Source organism: Papaver somniferum, chromosome 8 (assembly GCF_003573695.1).
Source record: "Papaver somniferum cultivar HN1 chromosome 8, ASM357369v1, whole genome shotgun sequence".
NCBI lineage: Eukaryota > Viridiplantae > Streptophyta > Magnoliopsida > Ranunculales > Papaveraceae > Papaver > Papaver somniferum.
The window spans coordinates 43,256,013-43,276,664 of record NC_039365.1 but is presented as its reverse complement, the minus strand read 5'-3'; the positions used below and the strand labels follow the sequence as shown (position 1 = coordinate 43,276,664).

At 37.3% G+C, this 20,652-nt stretch overlaps 1 protein-coding gene and 1 pseudogene across 1 annotated transcript; one reads left to right on the top strand and one right to left on the bottom strand.

The window, feature by feature from the left end:
* Nucleotides 1-6,443: 6,443 nt before the first annotated feature.
* Nucleotides 6,444-10,767, top strand: LOC113306808 (26S proteasome non-ATPase regulatory subunit 7 homolog A). The gene is made up of 10 exons (XM_026555728.1): nt 6,444-6,793; nt 7,856-7,948; nt 8,025-8,106; nt 8,274-8,370; nt 8,744-8,819; nt 8,954-9,012; nt 9,726-9,848; nt 9,948-10,005; nt 10,093-10,178; nt 10,372-10,767. The coding sequence occupies exons 1-10, from the start codon at nt 6,607-6,609 to the stop codon at nt 10,441-10,443; spliced, it is 933 nt and encodes a 310-aa protein (XP_026411513.1). The 5' UTR covers nt 6,444-6,606; the 3' UTR covers nt 10,444-10,767.
* Nucleotides 10,768-11,851: 1,084 nt separating this feature from the next.
* LOC113305499 lies at nt 11,852-19,407 on the bottom strand (annotated as a pseudogene).
* Nucleotides 19,408-20,652: the final 1,245 nt, after the last annotated feature.

Below are 20,652 nucleotides of genomic sequence, written 5' to 3'. Positions count from 1 at the left end.
GATGTTCATATGCCATATATTTCCGCAGGGTAAAAGGTGCTACCTTTTTGACCAGATGTCTAAGGCAAACGTCCTTGCTAGAGGTAGAGCTTTTCTGTTAGCAGGAAAACAACAATTACATGGAAAGGATGGGGTGGAGGTTGATTGCCACAAAATCCTGATTGAGGAAGTAATAAAACCGAATTTTTGTATACCCGTACGATTTGATGGTATGGAAACATTAGGACAAACTCTTCGAAAAGCGATTCCTTGGCCAAAGTATGGTTTTAAGCTTACCGAGCATGCTAAGAAGGTTGATTATGTTTTTGATTGTGATTGTAGTAATGAGGTTCAAACTCTCGGACTCGTGAAGATTAAATTTAAAGATTTGATAAAATTATATATACAAAAATATTAACAATGGGTGCGAGAGGTAACCAAGACACTAGATTCCACTATTATGCAAAATTGAATGATAAATATTTCAAAACTCTATTCAATTCTTAAGTCCTCTTTTATCTTTAATTCACTATCAATCATACAGATTCTCAAACATTATTTGTAAACCTTAAGCATAGATTATCAAGAGATTAAACCAAGCATAACCTATCAAACTGAATAACAAATAATTAAGACAATCATTCAAATAATTTAAAACTCTGCAAAAGCAGCGATTAGGTGAATTATATAATTAAATGAAATAGTTACCCATTTATGTTGCGTGAATAGCTTCCTCCATTGCCTTGGTTACGAGGGAATTAGCCGCTCATCGTTGGAAAACCTCTCAAAATATTTCATTGATGCTCAAAAATGGTTTACAAATGATGAGAATATGAGAAATACAATAAAACCGGGTTTGTAACAATTATATTTGTTACAAACCAGAGAACTACGACCCTCAGTGAAAAATAAGACTGTTGCAGCTGTGTCGCAAACGCTGTAGCAAATAAGTCTGCCTGATGTACGACCCACAGGTGTGAGTCGTTATAACTGTAAAAAAACGACTGTTGGTGCAGGTCCGTTCTTCGTGTTCTTCATGTTCATCATCAGCAGCAGCAGCAACAGAAACCGAGTTTGGGAAAACTCGAATTTCTTCTTCTCTGGCTCTCCTCATCCCCCAGACTCTCGACACCCTTTCTACTCAACCCCAACAAGCTATTTATAGCCAACAGACCCATCGAATCTCGCTCATTCACTCCATATAATTCTCTTTAACTCGGCAGTAAAGAAAATATTTCTGGGAATATTTTCTTTCATGTTTCATCTTCTCACGCGTTTTCAAGCCTCCAAATTACCATATTTAACTCCTTCACGCTCCAACAGGATGTGAGGGTCTTCCATGCACGCACAAAACACGTTGAATCTTCTCCAAATCACGTGAAACCCGTGATATACACGAATTGCCCTGTTTTCAACCCGTGAATTGTTTAGCTTATTCTAGCCAATTCTGGTTGAACCAAACGCCCACAATGTGTTTAATAGGCCATATCACAACTATCTACCAAAAATCAGCCATTGAATCTCCCTAGAACACGTTCAACGAATCGATCAAAAATCTGCAGAAGTGTTCTCCATTTTCCCGCCAAAAACAAAATTCAAATGGAGAAGATGACCTCCCCCTAATCCTGTACCTGGGTGCGAATAGCAGATGCCTTTTGGGGTGACATGGGGTGCCCCTTAGTAATTGAGGTTCCCCTTATCCAATGGTGAGAGTCCGAATAACACGTGTCCTTCGGGGATTTTACCAACTTTTCGAGCCGAATTTTCCAAAAAATGTTTATTTTCCAAAGGTGCCTACAAACACATAAAACACCAAAATTAGTACAAACTCGAGTGCCAACAATATATAGTATTGAGATCAAATTAAACACAAAAATGTGTCTATCAAAGGTTAGTTGCTTGGCTTGTTTGATTTTTAAGTCGAGTATACATAAACCAGTCTATCAATTATATGAATCACTGATCCAAGTGTAAATTAGAGAACCTAGAAAAATAGAAATATGTGTAACTTTCAAAAGTAACTAACTCTTTTAATCTTATGCAGAACCCTACCAGTAATTCACAACCAACTACTTCTCTGCGGAAGTCTCCTGCACATAGCAACCCTTCTGATGGATCTAAGAAGCAGTCTCCTAATCTTATGCAGAACTCTACCAGCAATTCCCAACCAAATCCTTCAATATCTCTAGAGAAGTCGTGCACATCTACGGCAGAACCTCTGGCTAAGACTTAATGGAGTATTTTTTTTTTTTTTTGATTTTTTTTCTTCGTAAATCTGTATTGCTAATTCTATCATATTCTTTTTGTATGATGTTCATATGCCGTATATCTCCGCCGAAAGCAAAATACGACTTTTGGAATGGATTTAGGGGAAACCTCGTTGCTAGAGGCAGTATTTTACCTACGGTGCCTAACTAGAAAATACATGGACAAGATCTTCCTAAAAACTGTCATGTTGTCAATATTCAGGAGGTTATAGTTCCATCGTTCGTGTTAACTGAACCAAGTGGTGACTTTAAGTCATTAGGGCAAGCTGAAAATAGTTTTGTGGCATGGCCGAACGATAAATGTTCCATCTCTGATGACAAGGTTAGTTTCTTAGCTCTTTTCCTTTGTTAATCAAGTATATAAATTGTTTTATATAAATCGGGTATTCAGTTTGATTAAAGAATAAGTACGAGACAAAAATATATTAACACCTAAATGGAACATGAATGCCAGTGTAAATTAGAAAATTGATATTTGGTTACAGATTTTATTATGGGCGTTAGCTGTGAAAAATGGTGCGGCCTTCAGTGAAGTTGGCTTTATTACATTGTTGGAAAAATGACTTTTGACTGTCTCTTGTTGAGAATTCACATGACAGACGAATTCACTTTGGATTTAGAATATATATATATATATATATATATATATATATATATATAATACATTTAATCTCTTGCAGCAGGAAACTCCACGGCATGGAAAACCTCATAAGCAACCAGAACCAGTTTTAGATTTTGAGAAGAAATTGGACAGTGACTTGAGAACAACTAGCAGCCTTGCAGATGATAAACGGAATGAGGAGCACCTAGCAGTCAATCCACATTCGGGGAGTCATGCAGCCTTTGAAAAGCTTCATCAGAAGACTAAAAAGGCGCATAAAAAGTTATATGTACAAAGTGTAGATCAGGCATACCAACTTCCAGATGGGAAACATAGGATGACAAGGTTTGGCGCGTCGAGAATGTCACAACCTGATCCATTGCATGCAGAGACACCACCATCAAAAAAGTGGACGAAAAACTGATGATTTTTGGATAAATGTTCTTTAATATTTTCTTTTGCAAACTATTAGACCAAAGCTCAACATTTTTTACTGTGTTATTAATAATAATATGAATTTTTGGCATATATGAATTTCATATTTAACCACAATTTATAAAGTATAAGAGAATTTAGATAGTGCCAGGTGGACGGTTTAGATGCGTCATATCTGAACGGCTTAGAGGCGTCACACGCGTAATACACACGCTTCAAGATTAATTGGCATGGATAAACATAACATAAAGAAACATTAAGCAGATATAAATTGGTGTAGCTAAATATCACATAAAGCCACCCTATATGGCATGTCTATAGGATCTCCAATGAACGGCTCACAATGTTACATGTGGACGGTGAAGGATGCATATAATTTAACGGTCAATATTGCATATCTTAAATGAGATCCAGCGATTCCTAATACGACCACGTGGATCAAGGTAATTGTAAATTGGCATGGATAAATATCACATATAGCCACGTTATATGGTGTGTCTATAGGATATCCAATGAATGGCTCACAATGTTACATGTGGACGGTGAATGATGCATATAATTTAACTGTCAATATTGCATCATCTTAAATGAGATCCAACAATTTCTAATACGACTACGTGGATCAAGGTAATTGTAAATTGGCGTGGATAAATATCACATATAGCCACGCTATATGGCGTGTCTATATGATATCCAATGAACGGCTCACAACGTTACACGTGGATGTTATTCAACGGCTCCTAATACAGCCACGTGGATGAAGGTTATTGAAATTGGCATGGCTAAAACATAACATATAGCCACGTTAAACCTATATGAGGCATGTCTATAGGATATCCAATGAACGTCTTACAACGTTAGATGTGGATGGTATTCAACGGTTCCTAACACATCCACGTGGATGAATGTTATTGAAATTGCCGTTGTTAAAACATAACATATGGCCACGTTAAACCTATATGGGGCGTGTCTATAGGATATCCAATGAACGGCTCACAACGTTACATGTGGATGGTATTCAACGGTTCCTAATACAACCACGTGGATGAAGGTAAGTGAAATTGGCGTGGCTAAAACATAACATATAACCACGTTAAACCTATAATGGCGTGTCTATCGGATAACCAATGGCTACGCCAAAAAGAAATTTGCGTGTCTAAAGTGAACCAAATATCCACGCCAAAAAGCAATTTGCGTGTCTATAATGAATCAAATAGCCACGCCAAAAGCAATTTGTGTGTCTATGGTGAACCAAATAGCCACGCCAGTACAATAAATCGTGTGTCTAGAGAGTACCATTACTTAAGTTTTTGGGACACTATATAGCAACACCTATATGTCTCTGGCGTGTCTATTTCATGCAGAAATAGACACGCAAGGCAGGCGTGGCTATAAGCTACCTAAAACCACGCTAGCAGAAGCCACGCTAAGTCCAAACCAAATTGGCGTGTCAAAACCCCTATGGACACGCCAATTTGGCGTGGCAAAAGGGTCTGTTTGTACTAGTGTTCGTTGGTGTTTGTATTTGTAACACCTTGAAAGTTCATGACCCTGTAGAGAACAATAAGAACACGTCAAGCTAGGATAAAAGTCAGGCTTTTGAGATGTGCATGTAGCTAGGCACATAGTGGAACCTGAAACATTACAAACATAGTTTCCAAAGAAAGGGTCAACTTTATCTTCCAGATTAGTTGGATTATCTTCTGAAAGAATATCAACATTGATGTATGTATTGTTACAAATATAAAAATCAATATTTTCACCAAGAAGTGCAACACTTGATTTCTCGTCTTCATTAGACTCATAATTGTCAGACATTTCATCAAGAGTTGCAGCAAGACCTTTGTTCCCGGTGTATTTTATACGATTTGGACACTCGTTTTCAAAATGACCAAATCCTTTACACTTAAAGCATTGAGGCATATCCTCGTCATCAGTTTCATCAATATCACTACTTTTAGGAGGAACACGATTATGAGGTTTGACTGATGCCTTAGGCTTATCTTTGGAGAACCGTTTACTTCTCTTCAACAGAAGATCCCTAAACTGTCTTGTGATCATCGATACTAATTTGTTCAGATCTTCATCTGATGAATCTGTCTCAGAGTGACCATCTTCAGAGATATACACTTTTTTTACTTCTATCAAGTAATTTAGTGTCCTTTAGTGCTTTGAACGCAACATCCTTAGATTTGGATGAATGTTCGTGATCAAAAATCTTAAGCTTCCCAACCAGCATATTTTTAGAGAGATTATCAAGGTTATTTCCCTCAACGATGGCATGCTTCTTAGAATCGTATCTTGATGGCAGCGATCTGAGAATTTTCATCACAATGTCCTTTACGTCCAGGTTTTGATTAATTCCAACTGTAGAATTTTATTTGCATTTAGTTTTACGTCCAGGTTTGAATTTGTTCCAACCACAGAAACTCATTTTACGTCCAGGTTCTTTTTAATTCCAACCATAGAATCTGATTTTATGTCTAGTTTTCTTTTAATTCAAACTGTATAAGTGATTTTACGTCCAGGTTTGGATTATTTCCAACCGTAGAAGTGATTTTACGTTCAGGTTTGGATTATTTCCAACCATAGAAGTTTATTTTACGGCCAGTTTTTCTTCCCACAAAAACTTTGTCTCAGAATTCACCAAGTACACAACAAAATTCATTAATTTAATTTTTATCTAATTAAATTAAATTAAATTAAAATTAACTAAATAAGGATTGTTTAGTCATTACAAAATTATTTTAGATAAGGAGTTTTTGATATTACTTATGAGTGACCCGTTTTTGTCCTATTAGGTGACGCCCCTCTAATGCAATGTAATGCCCCAATAATAACCTTCATTCGTAAATCAAAACCTCTAACAATTAAAATCAGTAAAAGAAGAAATTTTACTGGAACTGATATGATATTCTTAACCTCCTCTAAAGGCTTTTTTTTTTGTTTTTTTTGACGTAAAGAAAGCCAAAAGAATAAGTCAAACTCTTATTAGACCATCTAATTCCACAGCTTAGGACAGTGTAGTTAACAAGTATATGACGGTATCCACTGGACTTGCTCTAGGTTCAAAACGGATCGGTCCATGAAAAAATGATAGGTCCAAAACGGATCGAAAAATAGCTGGCCCAGCGCTACCATATAGTTTTAGTTTTATTGCGTGTACCAGAGGGTTTTCACTTCTTTTCCCTTTTTCTTCTCGTGCAGCCGATTTGGGGAAGGAAAACAATCAAATTGTTGGGTTTCAGAGTTCCAGAAGGAATTAGGGTTTATAAGTTGAACGAAACAATAACACCAGATCTTTGTATCGACTGAGATTCCATAATGGATGTGATTAAGACTCAGCAGATTTCGGCGAGGCCGATTGAGAAAGTGATAGTGCATCCATTAGTTCTTTTAAGTATTGTTGATAATTACAACAGAGTTGCTAAAGACACCAGGAAACGTGTTGTTGGTGTTCTTCTTGGTAGTTCTTTTAAAGGAATTGTTGATGTTACCAATAGCTATGCAGGTTTGATTCCAACTCATGTTGATTTTTCACTCTATTTTTGCCCTTTGTTTTTTTTTTTTTTTGAATTTAGGTTTAGGAATATTAGTGCTAGTAGATGTTTGAGTACTGGATTTAGGGTCACAGTAGGTTGCCTTTTGTTCGCTTGGCTGGGTTTTTGTCAGATCCAGCTTGTATGACGTTTCAGAGTAGAAAAATGATAGTGTGTGCGTAGATTTGGCTTGTTTTACAGTACTTAAATTCCTAATCCATGGTTTTGTTGATTATCTTAGTTAGATGCATGTTGTTGATTTTGCTAATGGTGTGGTAGTATAATAAATTTATGTTTATAATGTAGAATTAGGCAGAAGGAAACTATTTATACTTTGAAAAGGGTCAAATGATGGATCTATTTCTTCTATTAATATTGGGATAGAGGGAAAGGGAAGAATAAATGTTCTTGTGTTTGATTTCGGCTGTGATATCTAGAACTTTTGTTATTTGGAACTTGGGAACTTATTTTCAAACTGCATTGGGGATTCTGTGATACCTAATCCATGATTCAGTCTTTTTCGGCTCCTCATGTGTTGGCTCCTTATGTTTCTCTTTTTGTTTTCATGATTTTCTTAGTTCTCATTTTCGGACTGCAATGGGGGTTTCTGTGATGCCTTCCTTTTGTCATTGCTTTCCCATAAGTTGTTCTTTTGTTTTCATCATTTTCCAGATAGTGCAAAGCTTCTAACTGTGTTTGTGTGGATAATTACAGTGCCTTAGTTCTGATTTTCCAATAATCTCACCTGCCTCTGCCATTTCACTCTTCCGTTTTAAAGCTTTTCCACTCTCTCTCTCTCTTTTTTTTTGTGTGTGTGTGTGTGTGTTGTCATTTTCCCAGCACTGTATCCACAGAGGAAGGGAATTGATTTGTAAGGTGTCAGAAAGTGATTTGTTGAGCACCTAGACATTGTATATCAAATTATTGGAAGATTGTTGTTTATTTATTTCTCAGTTAGTAATATTTCATACACAAGATATCTATAGTTGCTTACTTTTGCTCTACGTTTAACAATATTATTCCACTTTACACAGTGCCCTTTGAAGAAGATGACAGGGATCCCAGCATATGGTTTCTTGATCATAACTACCATGAATCTATGTTTTCCATGTTCAAGAGAATAAATGGTATTGTTTCTTTTCTCTCATGTGTAGACTGCACCTCTTATTCAGCTCTGATCATATAGATTGTTTTTTGTTTCAGCCAAGGAACATATTGTCGGTTGGTACAGCACTGGTCCAAAACTGCGTGAAAATGACCTTGATGTCCATGCATTATTCCATGAGTAAGATAATTCATCTATATCACCTGAGAAATGTTTTATTGAGGATGTTTTCTTTCTTCAATGTGGATTTGTAGTCAACTTTTTGTATTCTTCTTGCTGTTTTAATGCATTCTCAATCAATATCTGGATTCTTAATAACGTATGCCTTTTTGCTTGTGATATTCCAGTTATGTTCCAAATCCTGTTTTGGTAATCATTGATGTGCAACCTAAAGAATTGGGAATTCCAACTAAAGCCTACTATGATATTGAAGAAGTCAAGGAGGTAAGCAAAATTTAACTTGGACATGGGTACAGGGTGCCAGGTTTCTTTGTTGAATCCTAAAGAAAGATTATTTAAATCCTAGCCTTTGAGTTTAAGAAAGCCACATGATAGTCACATGACATATTAGCGATCACATAACTTAAATAAGTAAAGAAAAGAAACCTATTTTTGCTCCTGCATCAGCGTCCCAGCTATACGCCAAATACTTGGAACAGTGTCCTTAAAACAGACTATACCACGAGTCCAGAAATAGATGTTCGCATTCGTTGTGAAAATATGGTATCTTTCAGCAGATATTGGTTATTTTGTTTTGCTATCAATCTTTTGTATTTGATTATGCTCGATCTATAATCTAATCTTGCAATGGTAACAGAACGCCACACAGAAAAGCCAGAAGGTTTTTGTACACGTGCAATCAGAAATTGCTGCTCATGAAGTTGAGGAAATTGGTAAGCTGACAATAGTTACTGATAGTCTATTTAAACCTCTTATTTTCATCAAGGATCATGAGAAAAAAGACACGAAGTAACTATTCTGGTTTTATAATTCAATCTTGTTCATTGCCTTTTTTTTATGGCTACAGGAGTGGAGCACTTGCTCAGGGATGTTAAGGATACTACCATTAGCACCCTTGCAACTGAGGTATTGCTTCTGCTAAGGGATCTCAGTTTTTAATTTATTTTATTTCATTTAGAGCAGTTCCTATGGTAATGTTCAAACTCAAAATTTTGTTGAGCCACGTGGATGGTCAAACGGGTTTCTCCACTATGGTAAAGCAGGGCAAAATGAACAGATTTGGTTTTCTAGGGGCTCACTAGTATTTTTTTTAATATAAAATGCTTTGTAGGATAAAGTTAAAATTTAAAATATAATATTTTGGTGAGATAAAATAGGATGAAGTGAGATAAGATAAGATAAAAGTGAGATAAAATAGGATAAAGTGAGATAAATATTAATAAAATAACAGAATTTGCAGTAGGCGTTCGTGATAGAAACGCCGGAGTTTGTGGTAGGAACGCCCGCGTTTTCTCTTGGGTCGCGCGATTTACCTAGGCTCGCGCGTCCTTACAACAGACACGCGCCCGTTCATCCAACTCAATGTTAAAATGAACAGAACTGTTCATTTGAACATCCATTTTCTATGTTTGTTCATTCCATAGTGGGAGCAAAATGATCAAACTCTGAGTTTGTTCATCCCATAGGAATTGCTCTAATGCTCTTGAAGCCCAGGAATGCATCTAACTTTTTGTATGGAATGGTTATTTTTAGACTTTAAACTTTAAAGTCAGTCTTACTGTGTAGTACAAAGGAAAGGAAACTATAGGACGAATATAATTAAATTCTGTGCTGGACAGGTTACGGGCAAACTTGCAGCTCTAAAGGGGCTAGATGCACGTCTTCGCGAGATTCGTGGTTATCTTGATCTTGTAATTGAGGGAAAACTCCCTTTGAATCATGAAATTCTGTACCATTTGCAGGTAAAAGCTTGTTTACTTTTATTTTATCATCTAGTACACTAGCATCCTAGAGTGTGAATGCTAAATTCTGTATAATAACCATTTAAACCTTTTCTACAGGATGTGTTCAATCTTCTTCCTAATCTCAATGTGGCCGAGCTAATCAAGTCTTTTGCAGGTAATGGTTATCTTTGGCTTGTTTTTCGAATGTGGATACATCTTTCTGTTTCAGATTTTTGAAATATTTTTCCTTTTCCCTGGACAGTTAAAACAAATGACATGATGTTGGTGATTTATCTTTCTTCACTCATCAGAAGTGTAATTGCTTTACATAATCTGATAAACAACAAGGTAATAATCTCTATTCTTGTGGAATATGACATCCTTTTCGTCACGCATCCTTCCATAAGTTTGTCTCTTCTTTTTCTTGTCTGTAAAAGGATGTTTCTTAGCTTTTTAATTTAAATCTCCTTTTAGCATTAATTGTGATCAATTTATTTTGATTACTTCGTCACAAATATTAATATTATGGGGTTCATTACAGATGCTAAACAAAGAACACGAGAAAGCTGAAGATGCTAGTCCAGCAGCTATCCCAGCTGTAGCAGGGAGCTAAGAAACTGTAGCGATGATGTTCGGCCCGTGCGAAATGAATCTGCAACCATTTCAAGACCTCCATGCTTCTACAAGTAATTTATGTTAATGTAGATTTTGCATGTTTCATTTTATGTGAATTTCGGATTGTTACTGTTTCCAAGTAATTTATGTTATTCAGAAACTCTAGAACATTTTTTGGGTTCGCTCAATTACTGTGAACGGTTGAATTTTAGGATTTAAAGAGTTGGGTTTCAATCGTTTTTATTTATTTTGTTCAAAGCAGATCGTCGATTGCTCAGTGGAGTCTTCTTGATCGTAACACGGTTAACTCATCTTTTTCTTCTAGGTCTGACTGAATTATGTCTAACCCTTTAAGATTTATTTTCCTTGATTTTGATATTCTGAGTTTCTGTATTTTGATTTATCCACTTGATGTGCTTGAGAAGAAGAAGCATGTCAGTACTCGATATGGATTATGAACCTTCTTTCTGATATAGTATCGGAACTAGCACTCTTCAGTTATTATTATTTTTCGGAGGCAGGTTGACACTTCTTGATTTAGTCTACTCTTAGTGCTTCAGGGAATAGCCTAAATAAGCCTGTTCTTTGCAGAGGTGAATACTGTTCTCCCAGTTTTATTAAAACTTTCCGGCTATTTGAACATTTTTTACGTGTTAACTCACCCTTTCCTCTTCAGTTGAAGCTCACTGGGTTTTGCTTATAAATTTTAGAAAACTATTTGGTCGATATATACTATAATTGCTTGACCAGAAAAAAATTCCTTCAATTTTGATGGGACACATAAGAGACAGATCTAGCTGTTGAACATCGTTTCTCAGAAAATGTTACTGAAGGTAATCTCTGCATAATCAAACGAGATAATGTAGCCTCAGGTTGCAAGACGCCAACTGCAGGTGGTTTTCTTGGTCCGCATCTACCTGATGAAAATATCAATAATGCATCCTCGAGTTCAAGTCCTCAATAAGTTTGGCTGAAACTAACACTATCTTAACACCCTAAAAGAGAAACATGAGAATTGTCACACCCAAGAGCTTTAGGTTCCATGTCACAACAGCCAACTTGACATTGATGATCAAGGTTGGAGACCCAAAGTGTAACAGAAAATCCAGTGAGACATGCTTCGAAGAGTTTTCTATACATATATAATACAAACTAAATAGCGAGGATTATTTTGCAAAAATCATACGCATTATTCACCTGGAAGCCTGTAAATGCAAACATCTAATGGTGAATATGATGTTAGTAAGTTCCAGGCAGCAGCAAAACGATTTCGGTGACCAATGGTGTTTTAATGTTTGGAGATGTCTTACAAATTGACTAGACTTGGTAGAGAAATTTCTAGTAATAATTTGACTAATTCAAAACTTGTAAACCACGTTCACCTGTCAAGATCAGATACTGTTTTTTACTGAGATTAATTTCTATTGGACCAACCAAAAATGTACAATAGCTTGAGGGAGACAACAAAGTATTTCCAGGACAAGGAAGAATGACAAGAGGGGGACACTTTTCTTCTTCTTTTTATGTACAAACAATCTACATCTCCTCACCGTTATCATCTTTACACTTGATACAATTTAGGATGTAAATGAAGCAACTAAATATCCGTAAACAATTTAATTTCTATGGAATTCAATGAACTTCAAAAATCTAATTGCCTCTTCAAATCACTAGTCTTCTGAGTTGTCTTCACTGTCAGACCCTACAGATTGGCTACCACCATCTTCCTCATAAGTTTCAGTACCATCATCATCATCACTGCCATCTTCTTCGTAGCCATCACTGCCATCTTCTTCAAATTCATCACTGTCTAGTTCGTGACCTAAAGTTGGGGTTTCACCGGCATGTTGTCAGTCTCATCATCATCTTCTTCACTTTCTACATAATCGTCAGGATCAGAATCGTCATTGGTGGTTCGTCGTCTACCTATTTCATAAAGCTTGGCCGTAGCAAACATCTCCTCATTGTCTTCCATAGATGCCACACCGACAAAAGTGTCAGTTGCTTCTGTGGCGAGGTCAAGAATGCACCGGTCAACAGGGACTGTAGCAATGTCTGAGTAGTTTGTAGCATCAATGGTGCGGAATGAAGCGAAGAGCGGGTGCCTCATACGACGTGCATGAACTTTCGACATTAGGTCATCTAGATTTCTCCTCAAAATTGCATAAATTACATCCCCACGAGCATTAAATGTTATAGTGGTCTGGGCCAAAGAAGGCACACTCCGGGGGAGCTTGAAATTTCGAAGGTCCCAAACTTCTGAATTAATTATTACCTGTAGTATACATAACAATTCATTAAATCATATATGATGAACAAATGGACAAAAAAATAAATAGGCGCATGGCAGTCGTATGATCTAAGAAAACTCATGTTACTTAGTTGTGTAGGGGCAGAAAAGTTCCTCATTATCTCTTGTTTGTGCTTGATCAACAATGTTGCACTGATAGGCAAAAGATGATACAAAATCCGAGGTAACTACCACGTAGTTACTCACAAGAAAGTGAAAGCATTACAGACTCATCTCAGCAAACTAACAAAAAAACACTCAAGCAAACCTGTAATAACAAATGATAGAGTGCTCAATGACCCCAAAAAAGCTAGTTCCCTCATTATCTCTATTCTCTACTTTGATATATAGCTTTTAATTAATTTTTTTTTTAGCAATTGAAGTATAGAACAATAAGCAAATAGTACTGTGGAGCTTCAGAAATAAGGACTTAATAGGTCTTCAAAAAAAAAAAAACATAAAGACATCATGCAACATATCAAAAAGCTAGTAGGAAAGCAAAACTAACATCTGAAATAAGGATATAGGGACTGTAACACATCATATCTATTAACTGAGGGCTCATTGTGTCTTTAGTCTTTTTTTCTTTCTCCGAAATCTAAATGTTCAACTAACAAGGTTATCGGGTAGTTTAAAAGCATACCTCATTTCCACCAGGATGAAATCCACCACCACCATAATCTGTGAACTGATCAAAATATTTAACAACTCTAGAACTCTGCCGGTCCCATAAAACCCCATTCCACAACAACAAATTGTCTTCAGAGCTAAAATGTACAGGGTACTGCATATGCCACCTCCCAGGAGCTGAAGGAGCAGTTGAGGTATCACAAAACTTCAACTGCAGATTGTGTGTTTGAATATCATACAGAAGCACCTCACGTGTGGATGATAGTGTAGATATGGATGCAAATGAGGTACCAGAGGTGCTAAATCTTGCTCCCTTGCATCCTTCAAATGTACGCAAGGGACCAGCTGAGAGTGAAAAAGCATCCCACAAACATACATCTTGAGAAGCAGATGAAAGAACCAATTGAGCCCCACTTGATACCGCAGATTGAACAAGTGTCACATGAGACTGGTGGCCTGCGGAACTTTCCACAACATCACAGCTGTTTGAATCAAATATCCTGACTTCACCAGACTGACATCCAATTGCAGTCTGAGAGAAATCCCCTAGAAAAGTTAGGCACGTCACAAGAGAAGATTCATCCCGATAACTACGCCATGGCCTGAATCTGCTGTAGATAAACTGGCGATCCCTACGACTGAAACGTCCACCAAAACTGTTTCTGAACTCACGAGTACTTAACCTCGCGACTACATTTGTTGGTGCATCGAGGCTGCATCTTGATTCGGGGCACGCCTGTGGATGCAAGAGAGAGATAGGCGGTAAAGTAGTAATAGGAGCTGGGCACTGACGATGTTGTTGCTTCAGATATTGCACCACGAGAGAATCTAGGGATACTCTTTCTGCTTTGACAGAGTCAGCTAGATGACCAGTGGCAGTACTTTCCCTCAAAGAATCAGAATGAAAACCATCACTTGCTAATCGACCATCCTGATTTTGCTGACAACCGGGTGTAACGTCCACTGATAAGTTGCTCTTTCTGGCAATACTGGCCGTCTGACATGTAGTGTACTGAAACCCACTATCACCTGTTGCCAATCGCTTGCCTGGGCTTTCCAAACTACTATCCCTTGACTCTAGCTTCCGTTTTATCGGCAATATATTTGGAGCCTTCGATTGAGATTTCATATCAGAAATATGACTGGTAGAAGAAAAACCAGATGAAGTTTGAGCTACCCCTGTAGGTGACGATGAAGTTTTCGGTGCTCCTAATTTCTTGATAGTTGATGATGGCGGAGTAGAAGCATGACTTTTTGACTCAGAGTTGATATTACACGGAATAACCGATGCCTTTTTGGCAACAGGCCTCATAGAGTCGAAATTATGGCAAGATTTGTCACCCTGTGAAGTATTTGATACAGCGGAAAGAAAACCACCGGGGACACTCCCGGATGGCCATTGAAATTGTACTGCTGAAGTTTCCTGAATAGAAGTTTGGTATAGGACAGGGGTTCTCTCTGCGAAGGATGGTAAAGGTGTCAACTGAGTCTCCTTAAGAAGTGTATCAGCATCCTTAGTCAAGCCAGATGCCTGCAGGTGTTCATGTATAAGGAGCAACAGTTCCCTGTGATTAAGATGAGACAAAGAGTTAAGAATGGGGAGAGATAAGTGTATAACATTATAAGAAGATGCTGTCGGAATGATGAAGCTGCTGTAATGTAACCTGGAATGGTAGGTAATAGGAGTGGCAGCCGCTATAGCTGCTCTTTCTATACGCCTCAAGGTAGGTGCAGCAGCATCTGTTGTTGCAAATGTACTTGCATGGCCCGAATTTGTCACAACCTACAATGATTAGAAACAACCAGTAGATGTTGTCAGCCCTAGATATAGAAGGGTAAGTGTAGGCTTCAGACTATTCAAAAGAACTGTGTATGTGAACCATTAAGATGCTTACTGCAATTAACTCAATGGCCACTTGATAAAGCTCGCTTGCCATCTAGCTTGCTCTGTTCCAGGTGTTTGATTTCCAGACTCTCGAATTAATTCCGATAACATTTCCCCCACCTAAAACATCAGAGTAACAGCTAAGAAATCCACCCAATTAATAAAGAGAAAAGATATAAATAGTTAAATATACAGATATTCTGTTTTGGAATCAAAGTAATTCGACAATTTACTATGAGATGATATAACATGCATCGGTCGAAAATGCCTGCTGTGGGTGGTGAATAAAGAAAAATAGATCATGAACATTACTTCAGCTAGAATAGAAAAAAAAATAGCACTGATTGCTGTATAATAGAGATAAAGATAAACATTGGCGATAACTATTCACCTGTAGCTTTGTTAAGATGTGTGCGATTGTTTCATCTCTAGCTAAACCAAGCATGACCCGGCATGCAAGAACACGGAGACGGTCAGCAGAAGCAGTGGGGGTGACTATGCGAACGCGGAGAAGGTGCAAAAGAATCTTATGCCATTGTTGGCGCGAACAGCTTCCTTGCTTGATGATATACTTGTTCACTTTCTGAAGCGAACCCACCAAAACCTGCCCCAGGACATAAACATGATCTACGATTTCCCACTATTCCTGAAACAACTATAGGTGAAACTGTTTCTGAATGGTTTATGGCTTATCGAGGGGGGAGGGCACACAAGATTAACCATTATGTTCAATGCTACCATAACGACCTGCACAAAACAAACAAAGACATCCCAAAAATGAGTCAACACAAAGCACAAATCAGAAAGCCTCCGAAGTATCTTTTTGAAAATCAGGATTATTAACAATTTCAGATGTAAGGCATTCACCTCGGGGTCTACAAAACCAGTAGCATTTAGTGCATCCAAGAGAACTGCAATACCCACACGATTATTGTTTAAAGTAACATCCAAGATTGACTTTCGACCATTTGGTATCAGTGTAACAACATAAAGAACACCCAACGCATACAGAGCCAAGTCATGCATATAGCGTTTGGCAGGTGGGGCCTGAAAGATACGAAAACGGTTAGGAGAAACTTGGGAAATCTAAATCATAATTAAACAAGGTAAAAAGAAAGATAAGGGGAGGTATCTATTAAAATCATACTTGACACAATTTCAGCAATGTAAGATGTCCATTATAAGCTAAAGATCTCTCCACCACAGGTCACCAAGAGTTCACAAATGCAGGAAGAAACTCAAATGAATACAAGTTTTAACATACCTTGAGACCTCTGTAGCATTAGCAGAATCACATGCCATTTTGGAAGCAGCCAAAACAGCAGCTTCTTCGTCTTTCGTACTTTCGAATACCTGATCAAAAATTTCACTACTTAGCTGAAAATGAAGTACCTAATACGAAAGTAGGATGATCCAAAATCAATGCTTACCTCTAAAGCAGCGGTTTTCACAAGATCAGCAGCATCAAGAGCAGCAAATTTTACAGCCTCCGCAGACAGATTAGCTGCTGTGGCTTCGGCTTCAGCAGCACTGGTTGCTTTCTTTACCCATTGAGTTATATCCCTCGTACCAACTTTGCAAACTTCAAAGCAATCATCATTAATTCCGATAACAGCATCTGCCTTGCTTGAATGCTTCATAGCATCAGGTTCATCTTTTGTATTTGAATTCTTAAGTAGATTTCTGTCCCTGCTATTTCGCCCCTGTCCCAGTTGTATTCCAAAACCTGGAGATGTCAAGTTTAAAGCCCTTTCATAATCTATAACCCCTTCAACAATCCTTCCTTTTCCTCTAAGTCTTACCCTTCCCCTGTGCCTTTCATTGAATTTTTCAATCCCATCATGAAACTCCCAATTGTTCCATTTTTCCTCACTGATATCTTCATCTATTGGGTATTGACAATAGGCTTCAGCAGCCAATTTTCGGGATGTCATTAACTCTCTGTCATCATTCCAGCATTCGTCTTCATGAACTTGGATCTTATTAAAACCCCTTTCGACAATTTGATCATCAATTAACCCCATATCACCAATTTTTCGACTCTCTAAGGGAGTGGCATCCAGGACTTGCCTGATCCTGCCCCGGCCATCTTCTCTCCCTCGTATACATGCCACAATTTTATTCTCTGTTGGATACCTAAATTCTTTTTGACTTGTATTCATCTCCCCAAGAACCTGGAGACGAAGATACCGCATAAGCTTGGCCGGCAGTTCAGATGCCAGCACATCTTCCACCACTTGACCACCTCTGAAAACATAATTACAAAAATATAACATGAATAGAAACGTTGATATTACTAATAGAAGCAGTAAATATATGTGAACTGGTAAATTAGCAATTCCAGTTAAGAAGTCCAGTGGCATAGGTCCTCAGCATTTCAGAATCTGTTGGTCCGTCTTCTGCCGAAATATCAATACACTCATCACCAGAAAATATAGGATTGTCATCATCAGCCCAATTCTTTATGTTCTCAGTAACATTGTCTTCAAAAGTATGAGGATACTGTATAGTTAAATTTACAAATCACATTTTCCCCATTTCAAGTCCAAAATAACCTCAAACTGAACGAAAAAGAATATGCGAAACATTACTCACCGTCCATGTCAACGAACAGCTGAGAAGTAGTCTTGCAGACGCTGATTGAACACTGGTTGAATATCTAGTTTCAGAAAGAAATCTAGAAGATATCAACTGAAAAAATTCATCAGGATCCTCCTGAATAGGAAAAAAGAGAACTTTAAGAAGAGAAATTGCATCACAAACTTCCTAACTTCTCAGGGCATATCTGAATCCCAAAATGGCATAAGCCACTTTTAGAGTATAGCACGATACGAGTGACGAGCATGCATAAACCAGACAGATTAATGTAATAACTGACGAGTTGAAAACTAGTTACACTAACCCGTATTAAGTTTCCAAGCTTTCCAATATTATGAGAAGCCCTTGCATTAGGACCATTACTGAGAGAGGAATGACCATGCTCCTCCACGTACCTGTTAATTTAATACAAATATACAAAAATCAGCATCTTCCATAATTTTTGTGTTGTAAATATAAGTTCCAAATCCTTAAAGTTGAAACTGAGCAGGCATTGGATATGCTGTCTAGATCTTCCACCAATGCACCACTTAAAAGAATTCCATCATGAGATATCTTCTACACTTTTCATCGGGAAATCCTAGAAAAAAATCTCTGATTGCAAGCTCACTGCAAGCCACCTTAGATAGCAGTGGTACCTACTTGGACTCACTTCCCTATTCACCATCCCATTCCCCATTGACCCCAAGTGGTTCAAGAATCCACATTGGAGACACCTAAGGTAGCTTGCAAGTTGCTTGCACACGAGCTACTTTTCTAGCAAAATCCACTAGGAATACATAATAAATATGACAATAGCAATATCAAGAACAAACCTTATCACCATATGTGAACCCTTAACCAAATACAAACAAATCATTACTTGTCATACACTAAGAAGAATCAAACATTTACAAACAAAAATTTCACATGCATTTGCATGCAAGTACACGTATAACCAATAACATGACAAAATTAGTCTCATCTCAAGGAAGCAAACTACTGTAAAGCAAATTCATAATTTCTTAAAAACCCCACCAATTTAGACTAGCCCAACGAAACAATTCGTCCAAAGAAGACCAAAATTCTTCATAAAATTGTGAAATTAAGAAACTAAGAAATTACTACGTGGGTTTTCTTTAATCGTCACATTTCTACATAAATTTCAAGGTTTATTCAACAATTCAAGGGAATGCATTACATAATCAGAGAAGCGAGAGAGAAGGGGGGAGGAAATAACCTGGATTCTTGAGTCTCGAGCAACGAAGCAAGAGCATGAAAGGCATTTGGGTTAGGGTTGGTTGGAGATAACATAATCTCAGTGATTAATTGTTGAGCTAATGTTAAAGTTTGATCATCATCATCATCACCGTTCCTTGGTTCTTCTACTGGATGATCTTCTATTTGTTGTTCTTGAGTATCCATGGTGGTGGCTACCTCCATCAATCAAATAACTAGAAAACATTACTTAAAAAAAAATTTGAGCCAAGAAAATAGTTTCTCAGGGGGGAGAATTGTCAGTTTTGTACAGAAAGACGGAGAGAGAGCGGGAGTATGGAACGCCGGGAATTTTCTCTCTCGCTCTTTCTGGGTGCCTTCGCTCGCCATCGTTATTTGTAGTCGTACAGAGATCGCCGACTTCATTACACCAGGTATTTCTTACACCTTCATTACACCAGGTATTTCTTACACCTTCATTACACCAGGTATTTTATACTCGGCAACTAGGTACCAATAGCCAGAATAGGCTATTTGGATACTTAGAAATTGCTTTTTGATTTCTCAAAGAGTCAGAATTTACTTGCAGGTTGGTTGAATACATACTCAGAAGTTGATTTTTGATTTTTTGAAGCTAAAAAGTCGGAAATTAGTTTGGTTCTAGACACAAAAAAAAGTTGACTTTTTATGAAGTAGAATCACAAAAAGTTGACTTTTTTGCTTTTAGTGTCAATGTGAAATTTATATCCAAACTAATTTTTGTTTTTTTATTTTTATTTTTAGAAGCCGAAAAGCTACTTCTAGATGTGTATCCAAACAGGTTACTGTATATTTTTGATCTCGTGAGCTTTTTTTATAGTAAAGAATAAAAAACGCACAGAGGATGGTGTATCAGTGATTTCAAGGATCTTTCGATTCTTTCCGACAATAATTCGATCATTCTTAAATAATTTGTGAGTACAACATGTCAACGGAGTATGCCTTCAAGATTCAATGAAACCCTAACACTGTAATCGAATTCAAGGATTGTACATTCTTGATCCGACCAATAACATAGTAACAAGGTAGGGTAATTTTTGGTAATGGGGATTTTAATCCATATAGAAATACGTGTATATTATACAGGCCTAGTTAATTCTGATATATTTATAGCGTATAAGTGATTGGTGATTGTATTGCGAGCTATGTAGCTTTCTTAAATAGTTCATTTTCCTGGCATGAAAATCCAATATTATGTCGAAGTTTTTTATTGATTTCAGTAATGTTTGACCAACTTGTTGCTCATCTGTTTTCTGGAAAAGAGATCATCACAACAAAGATCATCTCAATCAGTATTATCTCCATCCTTGCTCCTCTTTATAAAAAAAAATTCTGAAATGAAAGTCTTATAAAGCTAGCACCCAGTCAACTCCGAGTCAGACCCCTAGAGATGTTTTGCACTTGTTAACATAGCAGTAGGAATTACTATTTGTGTTTTAGATATCTATCTTGGTTTATAATATACTAGAGTCAATCTCAGAATAGAGCATGATGATTGAGTATGAAGATTGAAGACTAAATAACAATGGAAATGTCTACAACAATAAATGTATGTGAAGAATGACTAT

What these genes read in the sequence shown, in the direction of transcription:
- LOC113306808 (XM_026555728.1), top strand. Translation starts at nt 6,607, where the DNA reads ATGGATGTGATTAAGACTCAGCAGATTTCGGCGAGGCCGATTGAGAAA. An exon ending in GTCCATGCATTATTCCATGA is followed by an intron (nt 8,107 to 8,273) that starts GTAAGATAATTC and finishes GTGATATTCCAG; the next exon opens with TTATGTTCCAAATCCTGTTT. An exon ending in TCATGAAGTTGAGGAAATTG is followed by an intron (nt 8,820 to 8,953) that starts GTAAGCTGACAA and finishes TTATGGCTACAG; the next exon opens with GAGTGGAGCACTTGCTCAGG.